Source organism: Vigna angularis, chromosome 1 (assembly GCF_016808095.1).
Source record: "Vigna angularis cultivar LongXiaoDou No.4 chromosome 1, ASM1680809v1, whole genome shotgun sequence".
Taxonomy (NCBI): Eukaryota; Viridiplantae; Streptophyta; class Magnoliopsida; order Fabales; family Fabaceae; genus Vigna; species Vigna angularis.
Window position 1 is genome coordinate 57,679,807 of NC_068970.1, and position 15,756 is coordinate 57,695,562.

A 15,756-nucleotide genomic window follows, 5' to 3' on the forward strand; every position below is an offset into this window, starting at 1 on the left:
TATATAAGTTATTTTTAGACATAATTATAAATATTAAAACTACTTAGAACGTAAATAATAAAATTATTATTTATATACAATTTTTCAAATGATCAGGGTTTAAGTAAATTAAATCTAACGTTTTTCCATCAATATTTTTACAGTGAGAGTGAGGAACCTTGCAAACTAAAAAATATGTGATCTCGTATACTCAAAGATCAAGTAAACTTCTCAGTAATTCATATCGTTCAACTTACATAGTGATGACAGGTTTTTTTCAAAATATTCTTTTTATCATTGTTTCAAAAGTTTAATGTTTCATACACAAAAAGTCATCGTTCTCCTTTTGATTATTCCATAGACTTTTGTGGTCCTATTAGATATTTTACGCAAATGATACCATAAAATAACGTTGAATATTAATCAAAGTCTTGCATTGACTAATATGAAAAAAGAAAAAGAAAAAGAAATCACTTTTATAGGTCGATTTAAGTAATAGAAATCAATAAGGTTCTTGGGTATACAAGATACTATATGTCACAAGATTTTATAACTTTTTTGTCAAAAAAAATTGCACAATAGGATTTGTAATTTTTATCAATAAAATTACAAATTGAATAATAATATTTTTATTGAATACTCATTTAATCACGTTAAATTTATGATATGGTTTTATTTAAATTCATTTTCTTATCTGTGGCTATGTTTTTGTTAGAAAAAGATTATTTTTTTTTTGTGTGATTCCTAAACATGTGATGTGTCTTTGAAGAAATGTTTATCTTGACATTCTTTTATTTGTGGAATGATTTTGTAGATGTGCATGTGTTTTCATGTTGGGTCTAACGAGGATTAAGAGGTTATCATGTGGGTTACACAAACACCAATAGCATCCGAGTCAACTACATAAGGGATCGATACCATTCTTTACCTAAAACCTTAAAGCAATGGGTTAAGGGGTCTTTCATCTTTATATACTGTTCTACTTTCTCATTTCTATCCAATGTGAGACTTAGACTCACACTTGGATACCCAACATTACATGTTGTGGGTTTGGCTTGATCATGCCATGATAAGGGAGGACTTTCATAATTAATGACTCTATGGAGGTTCATAGTAGAGTGAGTTTTTAAAAAGTTGACTTTAAATCTAATTCAACCTCAAAATCGATCGAAAAACATGTATGTTTTGAGTGTGTAACTAGGTATTAATAATAGTCCAATAATGTCCTAACAGCGAATAACATGATCGAAACTCAATAAAAAATAAATCTCATTAAAATATGTTTCAAATGAATTTAGTATTATTTTAAGAATTGAATTTTAAGTCTAACTCGACCTTTTAAATGCATTTTACATCAAAATACATGTGTGTCCAAATATACCACAATAAAATGACAGTGCTTGCAAATGAAAAATTGACACACATTTAAAAGGTAACTAGATTATTACTAACTAATAAATGGTAGTATCTAATCACATTTGTACGGATAGAATTTTAGTTTTGCAATTTATTTGTTTAATATAACCTCGTTGTTCTAAACTCTATAACACCTTTAAGTGCATTTTCTTATATAACTCTTTGTTTTTTTAAATGTGTAGTTCTTGTTTACCAATATACACATTAACTTACTAAATTCGAAAAATAAAATTTCATATCATAATCCACGTGTTCAATCTTCTTTATAAATATGTATTTTTTTTATCTTTCTTCTTCTATTAGTGTCAATTCACATACGAATGTGGTTGATTCAATTACTCATTAAACCATTTTTATATGAATTTTTCAGTTAACTATTGATTCACATGTGAATGTAATTTCTTTTAATATTTATGATATCATTTTTGCACCTAAAATTAATTTGACTAGTATTTAATATACATTATCATTCAGTTTCATCATAAGAAAAACAAAATTTATTGACAAATAAAATCTGTTTATAAGTACATAACATAAACCGAACACAAGACACAAGACACGTAGATATAATGCAACTCATGTCATGATAGAGGTACTCACACATGATGCTCTAAAATGACAAGACATCGTACATAACAGTGCTCTCAAAACAGATTAAGATTCCTAAGCAAATTTGGTCCATTACAAGTCCGAACTAAATTGAGTTTAAAGAAAATTATAAATTTTAGTACAAATTAAAATTGAATCCGATTCACCGGGTTAAATTTATGGAGAATTGGGTTGGTCATAAATTTTAAATTATATTAAAAATACAAAAACATTAAACTCAAACTCTCCTATGTTGTCAATTTATACATTTAAGATTCTAATATTATATATAGATAAGTAACAACAATGATTTGATGTTAGATAATAATTTGTTGTATATTTTTGTGCTTTTGTATTGTATTTGAAATTTAAGATGATTTTGGATTGTATTGTTTTTTTTTGGATTGTATAGAGAGTTTAACATCACTTTGGATTGTATTTGGATTAAACTTTATTTAGATTTGAATTAGAAATAATTTGTTATTATTTTTGGAATTGAAGAAAAAAAATTATAATTAATTGAGTTACTGAGTCAACTCGTTTAGTCTACAAACCCTTGATAAATTGGGTCGAATTTAAATTTTTTGGACTTGCTAATAAGTTAGTCATGTTAGGTTAGTTCACTAAATAGTCAATCCATAGTGAGTTGAGCTCGACCAAACCAAATAACATGTTTTGACAGTCCTAATACATATATGATAAAATTATTTACAATTACACAAATCTTTAACTAGATTTTACCATGGTCTAGATGATAATGCTTCATAATTTTTTGTCTAGAGTTGTATTAATCTTAATTGGGCTTGTCAAAAGGATTTTAAGTTTTAGAATTTCACAATAGGATAGGATTGTCAATGAATGAGTGTTATTTGTATATTAATAAAAATGAGTGATATGGTCTCTCTAAACCACTCTTAGTAATGGGTAGTGGTGAAATGTTTAAAAATAACTCATGCTTTAAACACAAAATATATTAGATTGTATAAAATGGTAAAATATAAATTAATCAAAAATAAATGTTGACACTAATTCACCGTTTAGTAGGCATGAGCATTAATGCTTAACTTGTATGTTCGCTCCCAAACTAATAGTCAAATTTAAGGTGAATAACTGGGAGAACAAAATTAGTTCATAAGAGATACAAGCAGTCAGACTTTGATTAAAAACTTTGATAGTAATACCTTTTTCTTTTTTATTTTGTGTTATGAATGTCTATTATTTTTATTTGTAGGTGACCATAAACATATATAGTATATTTTTTTCTATTTTGGTTTGTTGCATAATTACTTCATCAAACCATGAACATGCCTAGTAACTAGGATCGTTTCCAAGAATAAATATTTTCACTACAACATAATATTTTTTTCTTATATTGGTGCATTTTACTACATCTTTTATAAGATGTTGTAAAGGTTTTAGCACTTCATGATTTTTATCAAATCAGTTGAAAGAATTTATGAGAGGTAAGCCTTCTAATATATATATATATTTATTGGTCCTATGCAGAGGTTTTCCTCTTGTTAGAATTGATAGATAAAAAACGTGTTTTATTATTTGTTGTTTTATGAATGGTAGTGACTATAAGTATATACTACATAGGAATTTACTTCTTCAAATGTTTTTTATATCGTAATGGAGAAATTTAAATTAGAAAGCGATTTAATGTCTTGCACCAAACTTATATGAGTCTTTAATGTATTATATTATGCAATAATTTAGGAAACTCTCTATTATTATGACATGTTATGCTTATACATGTTCATTTAAGAAATGTCCTGCTTTAGACAAAAAAAAGTTTACATCGTGTCATTATTATATTAATATTTATACGTTTTGTATAAATATAGAAAGAAGAGGGTTAAAGAGCTGCTCTTTATTTGTAATACAATGGCTAATTCTTTATGTTTTGCAAATATTTTCGGGACCGAGTGACTAATTTGCTGACGTGGTGAACCGCTCGCTCGCTCCTAAACTCCTGTTACTGGCCGATCGGTATTGACGCGAACCGATCGGTCTTCTTCTTGACGAGGGAGGATGTACCTGCAAAAGGCATTCCGACATTCAAGTTAGGTGTGTGGTTGAAGAGTGTTTACTCTTAATTAGACAATCAGTGCTTGATTGACACTGTTTGAATATTTGGGGAATAGGAGAGAGTGTATAATGCTTAAGTGAAAAACGTACAAACTGATAAAAGCCCAATAAAATATAAACAAATTAAGATATAAACAGATTACTTAAAAATTCTGTTTATCAATATCTTCAAGCAAGTACTTCTCGATTTGGTTTATCAAATATCTTTAACCAGATATTATTTTATTAGTTACTGGATCATTGACCTAGTAACAACTTAAGTGCTGACCCAATTACCATTTGAAGCAGCTTATTAACATTGTAGGCCCAATTACAACCCAAACCATTTGACCATGTTGACCAATGGCGGATAGACCGATCGGTCCTTTTTCGTTACCGTTCGGTCAATATTTCATACGATACACTTTAATTTTTTAAATATATGTTAAAATATCAAATAAGTTATAATACTCTTCTTTAATGTAATTTTTTTTCTTGAGAGTTCTTATAAAAATTTAAACACTATAACTATTAGTTATTGACTTAAATGTATTTGTTATAATTATATTGAACATTTAATCAATTATGACTTTTAATATTAAATATCTTTTTCAATATGAAAATCTTACCAATGTTATTCTTACGACATAAGATACTGATGCTTAATCAAGTAACTAATTAGACTGGAACTTCACGAGTTTATTCTGATGTTTCTATTCCCAGAAATACAAAGGTAATCGGACGCTATATCAATAAACAAAAGCTTCTATTGCAACTACTTTTCAGAAATTTTTAAATCCATCAATTGCAACATATAGTAATTGTGAGATGTGATTCAAAAGCAAATCAACACCTACCAGGATTAATCACAATGTTCTATCTTAAATATTCATAAGATATTCTACTTATCCGACCCAAAATATATGATGATATAAATATATTATTATCATCAGATCTAAAACAATTTAATAAATATGAGGTTCAAATGTAAAATATGTATAAAATATTAATATTCTGAAATCAAATAAAGATAATATTTATAATAATAAAAGTAGAATCAAAGTTATAATAAATTGAATCTATTTATTATATGAATTAATGTATTGTTATCTTAAGTTTATCTTATTTGTTATTATTCATATTTACAAAATCTATAAATATATGTTATCACATAGTGATCTAACTTAATACTTAATCCACATCTAATTACTTTTTATTGATTTGAAAACGTCGAAGTCCTTGCCAGTAGACTTTCTCCTTTTGGTTTCAGATACTCGACATGAGGAAGTTTATAGCTCACCTCGGATCAATCCACCAAAATTACAATAAAAACAAATATCATTAATGATTTTGAACAAATAATTTTCCACTTCAAAAGTGAAATGAATAATTGTCTTAATACTAGAACTAGTATTGTCAAGATGGGTCACTCGACCCAACTCGATCAAGTCTACCACGAGTTGATCTCTTAGTGAGCCAACTCAACCCAGCTTATTTATTAGTGAACAGAAAAAATTGGAACATGGCTCGACTACCATGGGTTAGTGGGTTAAACGAGTTGGTTCACCGACTCACTAAATTATAAGTTTTTTTTAATAAAAATAATTATAAATTTTTTGTAATTCAAATTTAAATAATTTCAGTCTAAAATGATGTTAAACTCCAAAGACAATTTAAAATAAAATAATTAACATATAACTCAAATGTAATCCAAAAACAAACCCAAAAAGGGAATAAATAAGTTTATAATATTGATCATTTTTGTGTCAGTTATCCATTTATAAGATTCAAATCTTGAATGGATAAATTTATAATATTTTGCTCTCTTGAAACATCTTTTTCTTTATTCTCATTTACAATAAATAAAAAAATGTTAATTAATAATATTAAAACACAAAATATTAAATATTTAAATTAAACTAGGTGGGTTGGTGAGCCAACCTGGCTCGCTACGGGTTCAACCCAAGTGAGCCGGATTTTAAGTGAGTCGGGTTGAAAATTGACCCATATTAAAAAAAATTATTCTTTTCAAACCTAACCCGGCCCAAACCCGTGGTGAACCGGATTGGCTTGTGCGTTCTAACTCATTTTGACATCACTAACTAAAACCAATCAAAAGTTAATACTTAAGCTTGCCCAAGACAATTATATTTTTCTAATTATTTACATCTATATAGGATGGTTAAGGATTGTAAGATCTTTTGTGAACAATCACAACCTTGGTGCAGTGTGCCATCAAGATTATAATAGTTAAAGATTGTTTCCAATTGAAGTTTTTATGATTAAATGTTTTCCTTAACTCATTGTCTTAGAGTAAAACTTATTATTAATTATTGACACTAATTTAGAGGTTAAATCACTTCTACAAAAAAAACTTTTGAAATCACTTAATATGTTTTGGTTTCAAGGAAAACAAAGTATTTCAAAACGCAGTGACATTTTTGAATTTTTTTTGTTCAATTATAGGTTTTGGTTCGAAAATAACCGAATCCTATACTTGTATATGCTTCAATTTTTTAAAGAATCGAGATTTATAATTTTTCAAATAATTTTAAAAATGCTACTAGTGGCATTTTTGTATATATTTGCACAAGTATAGGTCTTTGTTCTTTAAAAAATTGATGTTTATAGTTTTCCAAATTATTTAAAAAATGTCATGGCATTTTTGAAATTGTTTAGCTATAGTTGTGCAAATACTTACAAAACTGTCACCAATGACATTTTTTTAAATTATTTGCACAACTATATGTTTCGGTTCTTTAAAAAATCGAGACCTATTCGTTTGCTAGGGTTAAAATTACATTCTCACCAAATTTTTTTCATTTGCGCGACATTAGTTCTCTATTGCAAGAGCCAATTTGCCCCCTTTCTCGTTGCCAAATGCAAACCACACTACCACTTTCGTTGTCACTCCTCCACTCTTTTTTCTTCCCTTCTAGGTAACCAATTCGAAATGTGTCGCCACATTATCACTACGAGCGTCCCTTTTCTTCCAATTTTGAAAGCAGTTAAAGGTTCTTTCTTTCGTATCGCATTTTCTTTTATGTTTCATAATTCGTTTTTCCTAATGCAAATATTTTTTTAATTTCTTTTGTTGAATGTGGAGGCGGGAAAGATAGTGATGTCTCTGTTTGTTTATCTACGGTGAAAAATACTCAAGGATGGGAAGAAATTGAATTTCATTTTTAAAAAAATATAAGAATAGATTTCGGTTCTTATTTAAAAAACAAACGAAACATAAAGTAAAGAATAGACTTCGGTTATGAGCCGAAACCTAAAGTTATATATTTTTTACCTCATCTGAATATATTTCTGTTAATGAACTGAAATATAATCTCCAAAATTACTTGTGCAAAAGCCCTTACATGTGTAAAAATAGATCATTAATTTTTCAACCATACCTAAGGAAAAATCATAAAATAGGAAGTTAAAAAAGTATTAAAGTAATGGGTTCTAATATTTTAACACTTACAAATAACAGACATAATCTAGTGATGTGGTTATAACATTTAAAAATGAGAATTAAAAAGGATGGAAAATTTTCTCATGCTTAGTGTTATGTCATATGCTAAACTTAGTTGTGGATGTTGGTTTAAAAGAGTTATATAGTACAATAACTAGTATAAACATGCTATTTTATTTGTAAGGTCTTTAGATTAGCTAAGTATAAAGAGATTCAATATTGTAACAAAGACTTTCTATGTTGATTAAAAAAGTTTTTTTATATCAGTTTTGGATTCATCATAAATACAAATCACATAAAAAGATTTTACTTTTTGTGTCAGTTCTGGACCAACTTTATATGTCAGTTATAGACTCAACCATAGAAAATCATGTATGAAATTCCTACATCTTTGGCCTCATCCAACAATCTTAGAACTCCAAGACTATGTCTTATAGTTCCAAGCTTGATTATTTCTTCGAACAATGTGGACAAAGGCCACTCGTGTTCCTTAAAGTATTATCGCATTTCAGGTTTACCTCCACCAATGAGGTCATGGAGTTCATTATAGAATTGGACATCCCAGTTGAAAGGGCTTAAAGAAGAAGGAGAGGGGCACCAAACGTTGAAGTGAACAAAGGCAACATTTTAGGCCTAGTGATGTAAGTGTTCAGACTCGAGGATGACGTTGTCACAATCAAAGATGAGAGCACGAAGCAAACATGAATAAGAAAAAGTGAAAGCACGAAAGAGATTATGGTTCATTGTCAAATTATATTCACAATAGCAATAATCACTAGTAACATAATAACGAAGATTAGGGTTCAAAGTTAACCTTCTCTATGTTTCCCAAAAACCTTAAATGAGAGAAATGTACGAAAGCAAAAATGATGCAAGAGCACGAGGGAAAAAGCCATTAGAGCGAGAACGAGTGTGAAGTGAAGTGCAACTGATGCAAAGAGACAAGAAGAGAAACTTCGAGGAGACAAGGAGGAGAGCCACAACGAGAGTGCAAAGATTGAGAGCAACTAATACAAGGAGAGTGAAATGTAGCCAAAAGGAAAAATTAAATATATCATATTGGTTATAATGATGAACCATCATAGTATTTGTTTTTTAAATTAAAAATAATATTATAAACTTTTATTTTATTACAAAATTGTCACCAGTCTTACTTACTATAATGATGCTAACGATATTGGCATAAAATATCTTGTATTTTATTACAAATTTGTCACTACTTCAACTTTCTATGTCGATTATCACTAGAATCGACATCTAAAGTCTCATTATATTTACAATTATGTCACCACTTTACTTATTATGACGGATGAATAATAACCACCACAATAAGTCATCATAAAATTCTATTTGTGCACTAATGAGTATAAAGATTTTAAAAATTGACTAATTCCACATATATGATGTTACATATAACTATATAAGCCTTTGGGTGAAAGTCTATAGGTACCAACTATTCAACTATTCAAAGCATGTCTTAACATTTTTTTAGCTTTTGAAAATTTGTTTGTGAGGAAACTAAAATTTTATTGAGTATACCAATTAACTACTAGTCACTCTACACTTGACAAAAGATTTAAATGTGTCATACCATTGAAGTTGTCTTACAAAACAAAATTACATAATATGGACAGATATATCCACGTGACTAGTTGAATCTCTATAACATATAACAAATTACAATTCTTTTATCATACTGTAGTTTGTGTCATAAAAACTTCATTCGTGTCTCTCTACTTAAAATTTTATATCTCAAATTCAATACACAACTTAAATATTTTAACACGGTATTTTCTATTATAAATAATTATGTTTACAATAATATCACAATAGATAAATAACATGATTTTGCCATATAAATTAATACTAATAAATTTGAATTCACCCGTCAATACACTATAACAGTATTCAAGTATATTGATAAGATATACCAGTGAAATATAAACAATTATTTTATTTAGAAACATTTTTAAACATATTATTTAAAGTCTAAAAATATTGTCTTCATTCAAACACTATTTATGTTTTCTCCGTGAATTAAAAAAAAACATTTAAATTCATTCAACAAATTAAATACATATCTAAATACTTATTGAAATGAATTTAGTTCATCAATCCTATTGTTATCTAATGACCAAAATCTTAAGTATTTAAACAAATAAATTATATATGCACCGAGAAAACTAAATATGATAATCAATTTGTAATATGGGCTGACGTTGACTTTAGAATAGGAGATGTCGAGAAGGGCACCATTTATTAGAAGAAATGAAAAAAAAAATATGAACACCACAAAAAAAACATATATATTTTGCAAATAAGTAAAACACTTGACTCAGAAGTTGTCATGAAAATCTTTGTAGTTCTTACAACTACTTTTCTGACTTTTATAATACTTTAACAATATTTTTTAACAACATTTTAATATTATTTATGTGTGTGATTAGTCCATGTTGATGTTAATGACTATTATTATTAACTGTGAAATAATTTTGGACTAATCACAACATAATATATAGATGATGTTAAAATATTATAAAAAAATATTATCAAATTATCATTATCTTTTATAAAATCTCATCTCTCACTCTCAAATTTTAATGAGAACGACGTAGTGCTTTGATTCAAGGTTTGGTAATTATTTTTAGAAGTGTCTTTTATTGTAGGTGTAACTATTCCAATTTCTCTCATGAGCAGAGGGGTCCTAATTACATTGAAGTCTTATGTGTTCTTTGTTTACGAATTACTTGATATAAGTGGTACAACTATTTCATTTAAAAGTTTGCTTTATTTTATTTTTTGGTCGATAAAAGTTAAATTTAATGCACTTAGCATCTTGTTTGATATTTTGTGAAACATGATATAACTGAAAGTAGATAGTTGTTGGACAAAAAACTTTTGGTGTCGAAGAGAAATGCCTCAAAGAATCAACATGTGACTCGTTCAATTTTAAAATGCATTTATAAAAAGTATACTTAAAAATTGTTCGATTTTAAAATTTGTATAAATATGTAGATAGAAATTTTCATCTTTAATGAAAACATGTAATAATACTATTAAAAGAAATGTTAAAATTAGACATATTTATTTGATTGATAAGAAGAATAAATTATTATTACTTGGGTGACGTAAGAAACCTTAAGCCGGCTTAAACAGTGGACGCAAGCTGCCGAAAGCCACGCCGTTTCCATTTTCATCTGTCCACACTCTGCGCTACCTCCCAAATACCGCTCCTCGAGGAAACTCAAGCTTAACCGGCTAACCCGGTACCCAAAAAAGTTGCATTTGGGTTGAATTTGGGTTCATTTCATAGCCAACCGCAGTAGCAGTCACTTAACCCGAGTCAGATTTTAACCAAGGTTGGTTTATTTAAAGACACAAACTCTCACCTAAGCTCGCCTGTGAACTTGTTCACCCTTCTCCTCACTCCTCACTCACCCTTCGTTTTCTTCATTTTCTTCATTTTTCTCTTCCTCTTTCTCTTCACTATAACTCTTCCCCACCCATCACACTTCATCACTGATGATGTAGATAGAAAGTGAAAACAGACCACTGTGTCCACTCCGAAAGAGATTGCTCACTCCTACTTCCTTCGTCTTGGAATTGTTTGATTCATGGGTGAAGAGGGAGAAGAGGTGTCAATAGAGAAGGAACAAAGCATGGGAGTTTATGCAAATGAGTGGTTCTGTACTACTTCTTCCTCTGCAAATTGGCCTCTTTTAAGACACCACAATTCATCTTCAATGCCTCCCTTTAAGTAAAACACGAAAACAAAACGAACCTTTTCTCACCTTTTCTTCTTAGATCTTAATATACATTGCCTAAACAAAATAAAGGGATCAAATTTAAGCTCCTTGATCTAATAACATCCGTGCTTTGCACTCATGAAGAGACTTGGCAGCTCCGATTCTCTGGGTGCTCTCATGACCATTTGTCCACCAACAGGTTAATTCAATTAAAGCTTCGTTTTTTATTTCTTTTTTCTCAAATTAATTCAGACAGATATAGATCCATGATGCGTGTTTCGTGTTTGTGACTTGTCTTGTCTCTAACTTTTTTTGTGATCAACCACACCAATTACAAACCTTTCCTGTTTTTTAAATTACCCCAAATTCCTTATTCTGTACTTTGTTTTTGCATTACAATTTACAACTCATCGTGTTATGCTGTGTGCGTTTGTTTCAAGAGACAAACAACAAAACCAGTCGCACTAACCATGATTATGTCCGATTTGCATTCAGACGAACACAGTCCGAGGAACAACCACGTGTATGGCAGGGAGTTCCAGTCTATGTTGGAAGGACTAGACGATGAAGGGTGTGTGGAGGAACCAGGACACCACGCCGAGAAGAAACGAAGACTGAGCGTGGATCAGGTGAAAGCTTTGGAGAAGAACTTCGAAGTAGAGAACAAACTCGAACCTGACAGAAAGGTGAAGCTGGCACAAGAACTTGGCTTGCAACCAAGACAAGTTGCGGTTTGGTTCCAAAACCGTCGAGCCAGATGGAAAACGAAGCAATTGGAAAGAGACTATGGAGTCCTCAAAGCCAATTATGATTCCCTCAAACTTAATTACGACACCCTTCAACAAGACAACGAAGCCTTACTCAAAGAGGTAGAATCTCGTGAGTCTAGAATAAAAAAAAAATCAAACAAACAAACAAGCAAACAATTTGCATTCATCACTAATTTATTAGCTTTTTAAAGGTTTGTCTTTAATTTTTAGTAGGGGAGTTCTTTTCTGGAAAGAGTATTAAAAGGTTGGTTTGTTGTGTTGGCAGATAAAGGAATTGAAATCAAGGTTGCTGCTGCAAGAAGAGAGCAACACTGAAAGCGATGTTTCGGTGAAGGAAGAGATGATAACACTGCAAGATAGTAACCCACTTTGTGAAACCGCCATTCCTGGATCCGAATCTAAGGAGTTGAGTTACGAATGCTTCAACAAGAGTGATGAAGTTTTAGGGGCTTTCAAAGACGGGTCTTCCGACAGCGACTCCAGCGCGATCTTGAACGAAGAGAATGCCAACAACAACGACAACAGTCCCAAGAACGGGACGATTTCGTCTTCTGGGGTTATGCAAAGTCAGAGCTTTTTGTCATCGTCTTCTCCGATGAACTGTTTCCAGTTCCAGAAACAGTTTCCGACGCAGTACGTGAAGATGGAGGAGCATAATTTTCTGAGCGCGGACGAGGCGTGCAATTTCTTCTCGGATGAACAAGCGCCCACGCTGCAGTGGTACTGTTCAGAGGAGTGGAGTTAAGAAGATGAACACAGAAAGAAAAAAAAAAGGAAGAAGATGAAAAATCATGGCCACCTTTTTGAGATGAGGATCAGAGAGAAGAATAAGGCATTATTTTGCAGGGTGTATAGTAATGGAGAAAGAAGCTTTGTAAAAAGGGAAAGGGTTGCATGGTGAAGACTGCAGAAGTGAGAGAAACTGAAGAGTTTGAGAGAGAGAAGAAGGGGTTACAGGAACAGGGTGGGGTCGGAGAAGAGAGGTTGATGACGAGAAAAGGGTAAAAATAATAATAATCATCAATCTCTCGGGCGTGCGGGTAATTTATGAATAATAATAATAATGATTAGGTGCTAATGAAATCAAATCTATCTATCTATCTATGCTGTAAAAATATCCACAATTCACCTGTCTCTGCTTTCACCTTTCTTTTTCTCTCTCACCATTTTTCTATTATAAGCTTCTTCTTGTATTTATCTAGATTTATTTGCCCTTTTTATTTTATAAAAAAGAAAACATAGTAATTTTATAGGTTAAAATTATATATTTCGGGGTTTTCCAAGAACATTTAGATGCAGTTGAGTGTGTTTTTATATTATATATAACCATAATTTCGACTTTATTTTCAAAAATCACATCAAACTTTCATGTTTGTTTTTTTCGAACTACTAAATTTTGATTTTCTTTTAATTTAAATTAGCAGATTTTTGAGGAATTCGTGTAATTTGATTTTTCTTATAGAGAAAATTGAGAGGGGAAATTAATGTAAGAAAATGGTCTACATTAAGCATAAGAGTGTGTAGTAATTATTGAGTCTGGAAGAATACCATCGACTCAAGCTTTCATGAGAAGGGATATAATATTTTTCTAAATATTTTTCAAATTCTTTCTAAAGTTTGTCTATATATATATATATATATATATATATATATATTGTATTTAAGAAAATATATTTTTTTATTAAATTAAAGTTTAATATCTATTTTGGTTCCTAGGTTTAGTATGTGTGTTCAAAGTGATCCTATTTTTTTTTATATGTTTACAGTTGTTTCAAATTTTGTAAAAACAGTTCAAGTTGGTTGTGTTAAAAACGCTAATGGTGTAATTGTCTCTTGGTCAAAAATAAATGAATTGTTCACTTATTGATTGTGACATGTTGAGCTCAATTGATGTGGCAATTTCCTTAATTTTACCCAAATTAATTTGTTAACTCTTTCTTCCCCATCATCGTCTTTCGTCCAAGAAGAGAAACGAAAAAGAAAAAAAAAAACCAAAACCCCAATTCACAGTCATCATCCTTCAAGTGAAAATTCAGAATCCTAATTCAAAACCTAGTCTCAAATTACAAAACCAAACTAGCAAAGAAAAATAAAGAACACAAAAGGAGAATCCCCAAAAATCCAATTCAACAACTTGCAAACCACAAATATCAAATTCAAAAATTGAAAAAGCAAGAACAAAAAATCTCAAATTGCAAGATCATGAACATCAATCTGTAGAGGAGAAACATAATCTCAAGAAAAGGAAACCCAATTTGCAAACAAAAAAAAGAACCTCAAAACGCGAAATCAATCCTGATTCAAAACCCTAATATGAAATCCCTAAAATTTTCAAGATCTGGAACACAAGAAAAAGAAAACCCAAAAAGTTGCAATCACCAAGATCATCCTCTTCACAGGTCAAACCATGTGAATCGCGAGCCAAAACGCGAGAATTAGGATCCCCAAAATGCGATGCACCACTACGAGCCATGTCATCGTTGCAGAACGGAGACCCTCGTCCCATAGAGACGCTGGAGAACGAAGCCTTCACATCACCACAGAGACGCTACTGTTGACGCCCACGGTATCGCGGAGATGGAAGTTGCGTCTTCCACCGGAACTCATCTCCCCTTCTTACGGAACACTCTCGAACTAGAACGAAAAGGGAGGAGAAACCCTATGTTGCGTCTTCAAGTTGGAGATTTTCAGGAACCATAGTCTTTTGGTTGGGTTGATGAGGCTCGTTAAAGACAAGAGACATTCAAATGGAATCTGCCCTGGACTGAGAGAACGTATGCTTGGATTCAGAAAATTGTACTCAATTATCACGTCAATTTGATTAGTTGCCACATAATTGGACAACTCATTCACTTACTTTTGGCCAGGGTGGACATTACGCGGTTAGGTTACGTAAGCAAAAAAAAACAATTTGAATCGTTTTTATAAAATATGAAACAACTGTGAATATCTGAAAAAAAAAAAGATAAAACCATTTTGAACACACCTACTAAACATAGGAACCAAAATATGTATTAAATCTTAAATTAACTTATTCATAGAATTTGTCATGTCTATTTCTTTTTAGTATTTTTTATTTATTGTTTCTTTTGTAACATAAAATGTGTGACTTTTAATTTAGAATATTCACTCCTGTAAATTAATGATTTATTTAATAATAATAAATTATTTTATCTTTTATCTTTTTGTATTTAATTTTGTTTCATTTGAGAATATTCTTTTAGTTAGACAATTATATATTTCGATATCTAATTATTCAATTTGTTTGATATTCATCAAGTTTACTCAAATTTTCAAATATTTTTTCTCTTGACAATATTTGTGAAAATAATAAATCTTGTAATTGTTATGAAAATTCAATTATAATTCTTTTACTATATTTTTATTTTTTAGGTAAGAAAATTATTTCAATTATATTTGGAAAGAGTAAGTATGGGAGCAAATATGAGTTTATCCACTAATGCCTCAATTATCATATAAATAATCTCTAAAAAAAATTTCAAACAACTAAGTTCTTATTCACCTCATATATATCAATTTTAATAAACTTGACATACAATACAAATCATGAGTGCTTAAGATTGAACTTATAACTATAAGACTCAATCTCATTTTACAATATATGAATCCATATTCCACTTCTAACGATCCATTATGAAGATAAAAAAAAAACTCATTAGATAGTTGAATATTTCTTAATAAAAACATTAATACAATCATAATT

At 30.1% G+C, this 15,756-nt stretch overlaps 1 protein-coding gene across 1 annotated transcript; it reads left to right on the plus strand.

Annotated features, from left to right (window-relative positions):
* The first annotated feature begins 10,912 nt into the window (after positions 1-10,912).
* LOC108322637 (homeobox-leucine zipper protein ATHB-6) lies at positions 10,913-13,182 on the plus strand. The gene is made up of 3 exons (XM_017554791.2): positions 10,913-11,461; positions 11,758-12,131; positions 12,298-13,182. Exons 1-3 carry the CDS (start codon positions 11,401-11,403, stop codon positions 12,775-12,777), a joined length of 915 nt encoding a protein of 304 aa, XP_017410280.1. The 5' UTR covers positions 10,913-11,400; the 3' UTR covers positions 12,778-13,182.
* The last annotated feature ends 2,574 nt before the right edge of the window (positions 13,183-15,756 follow it).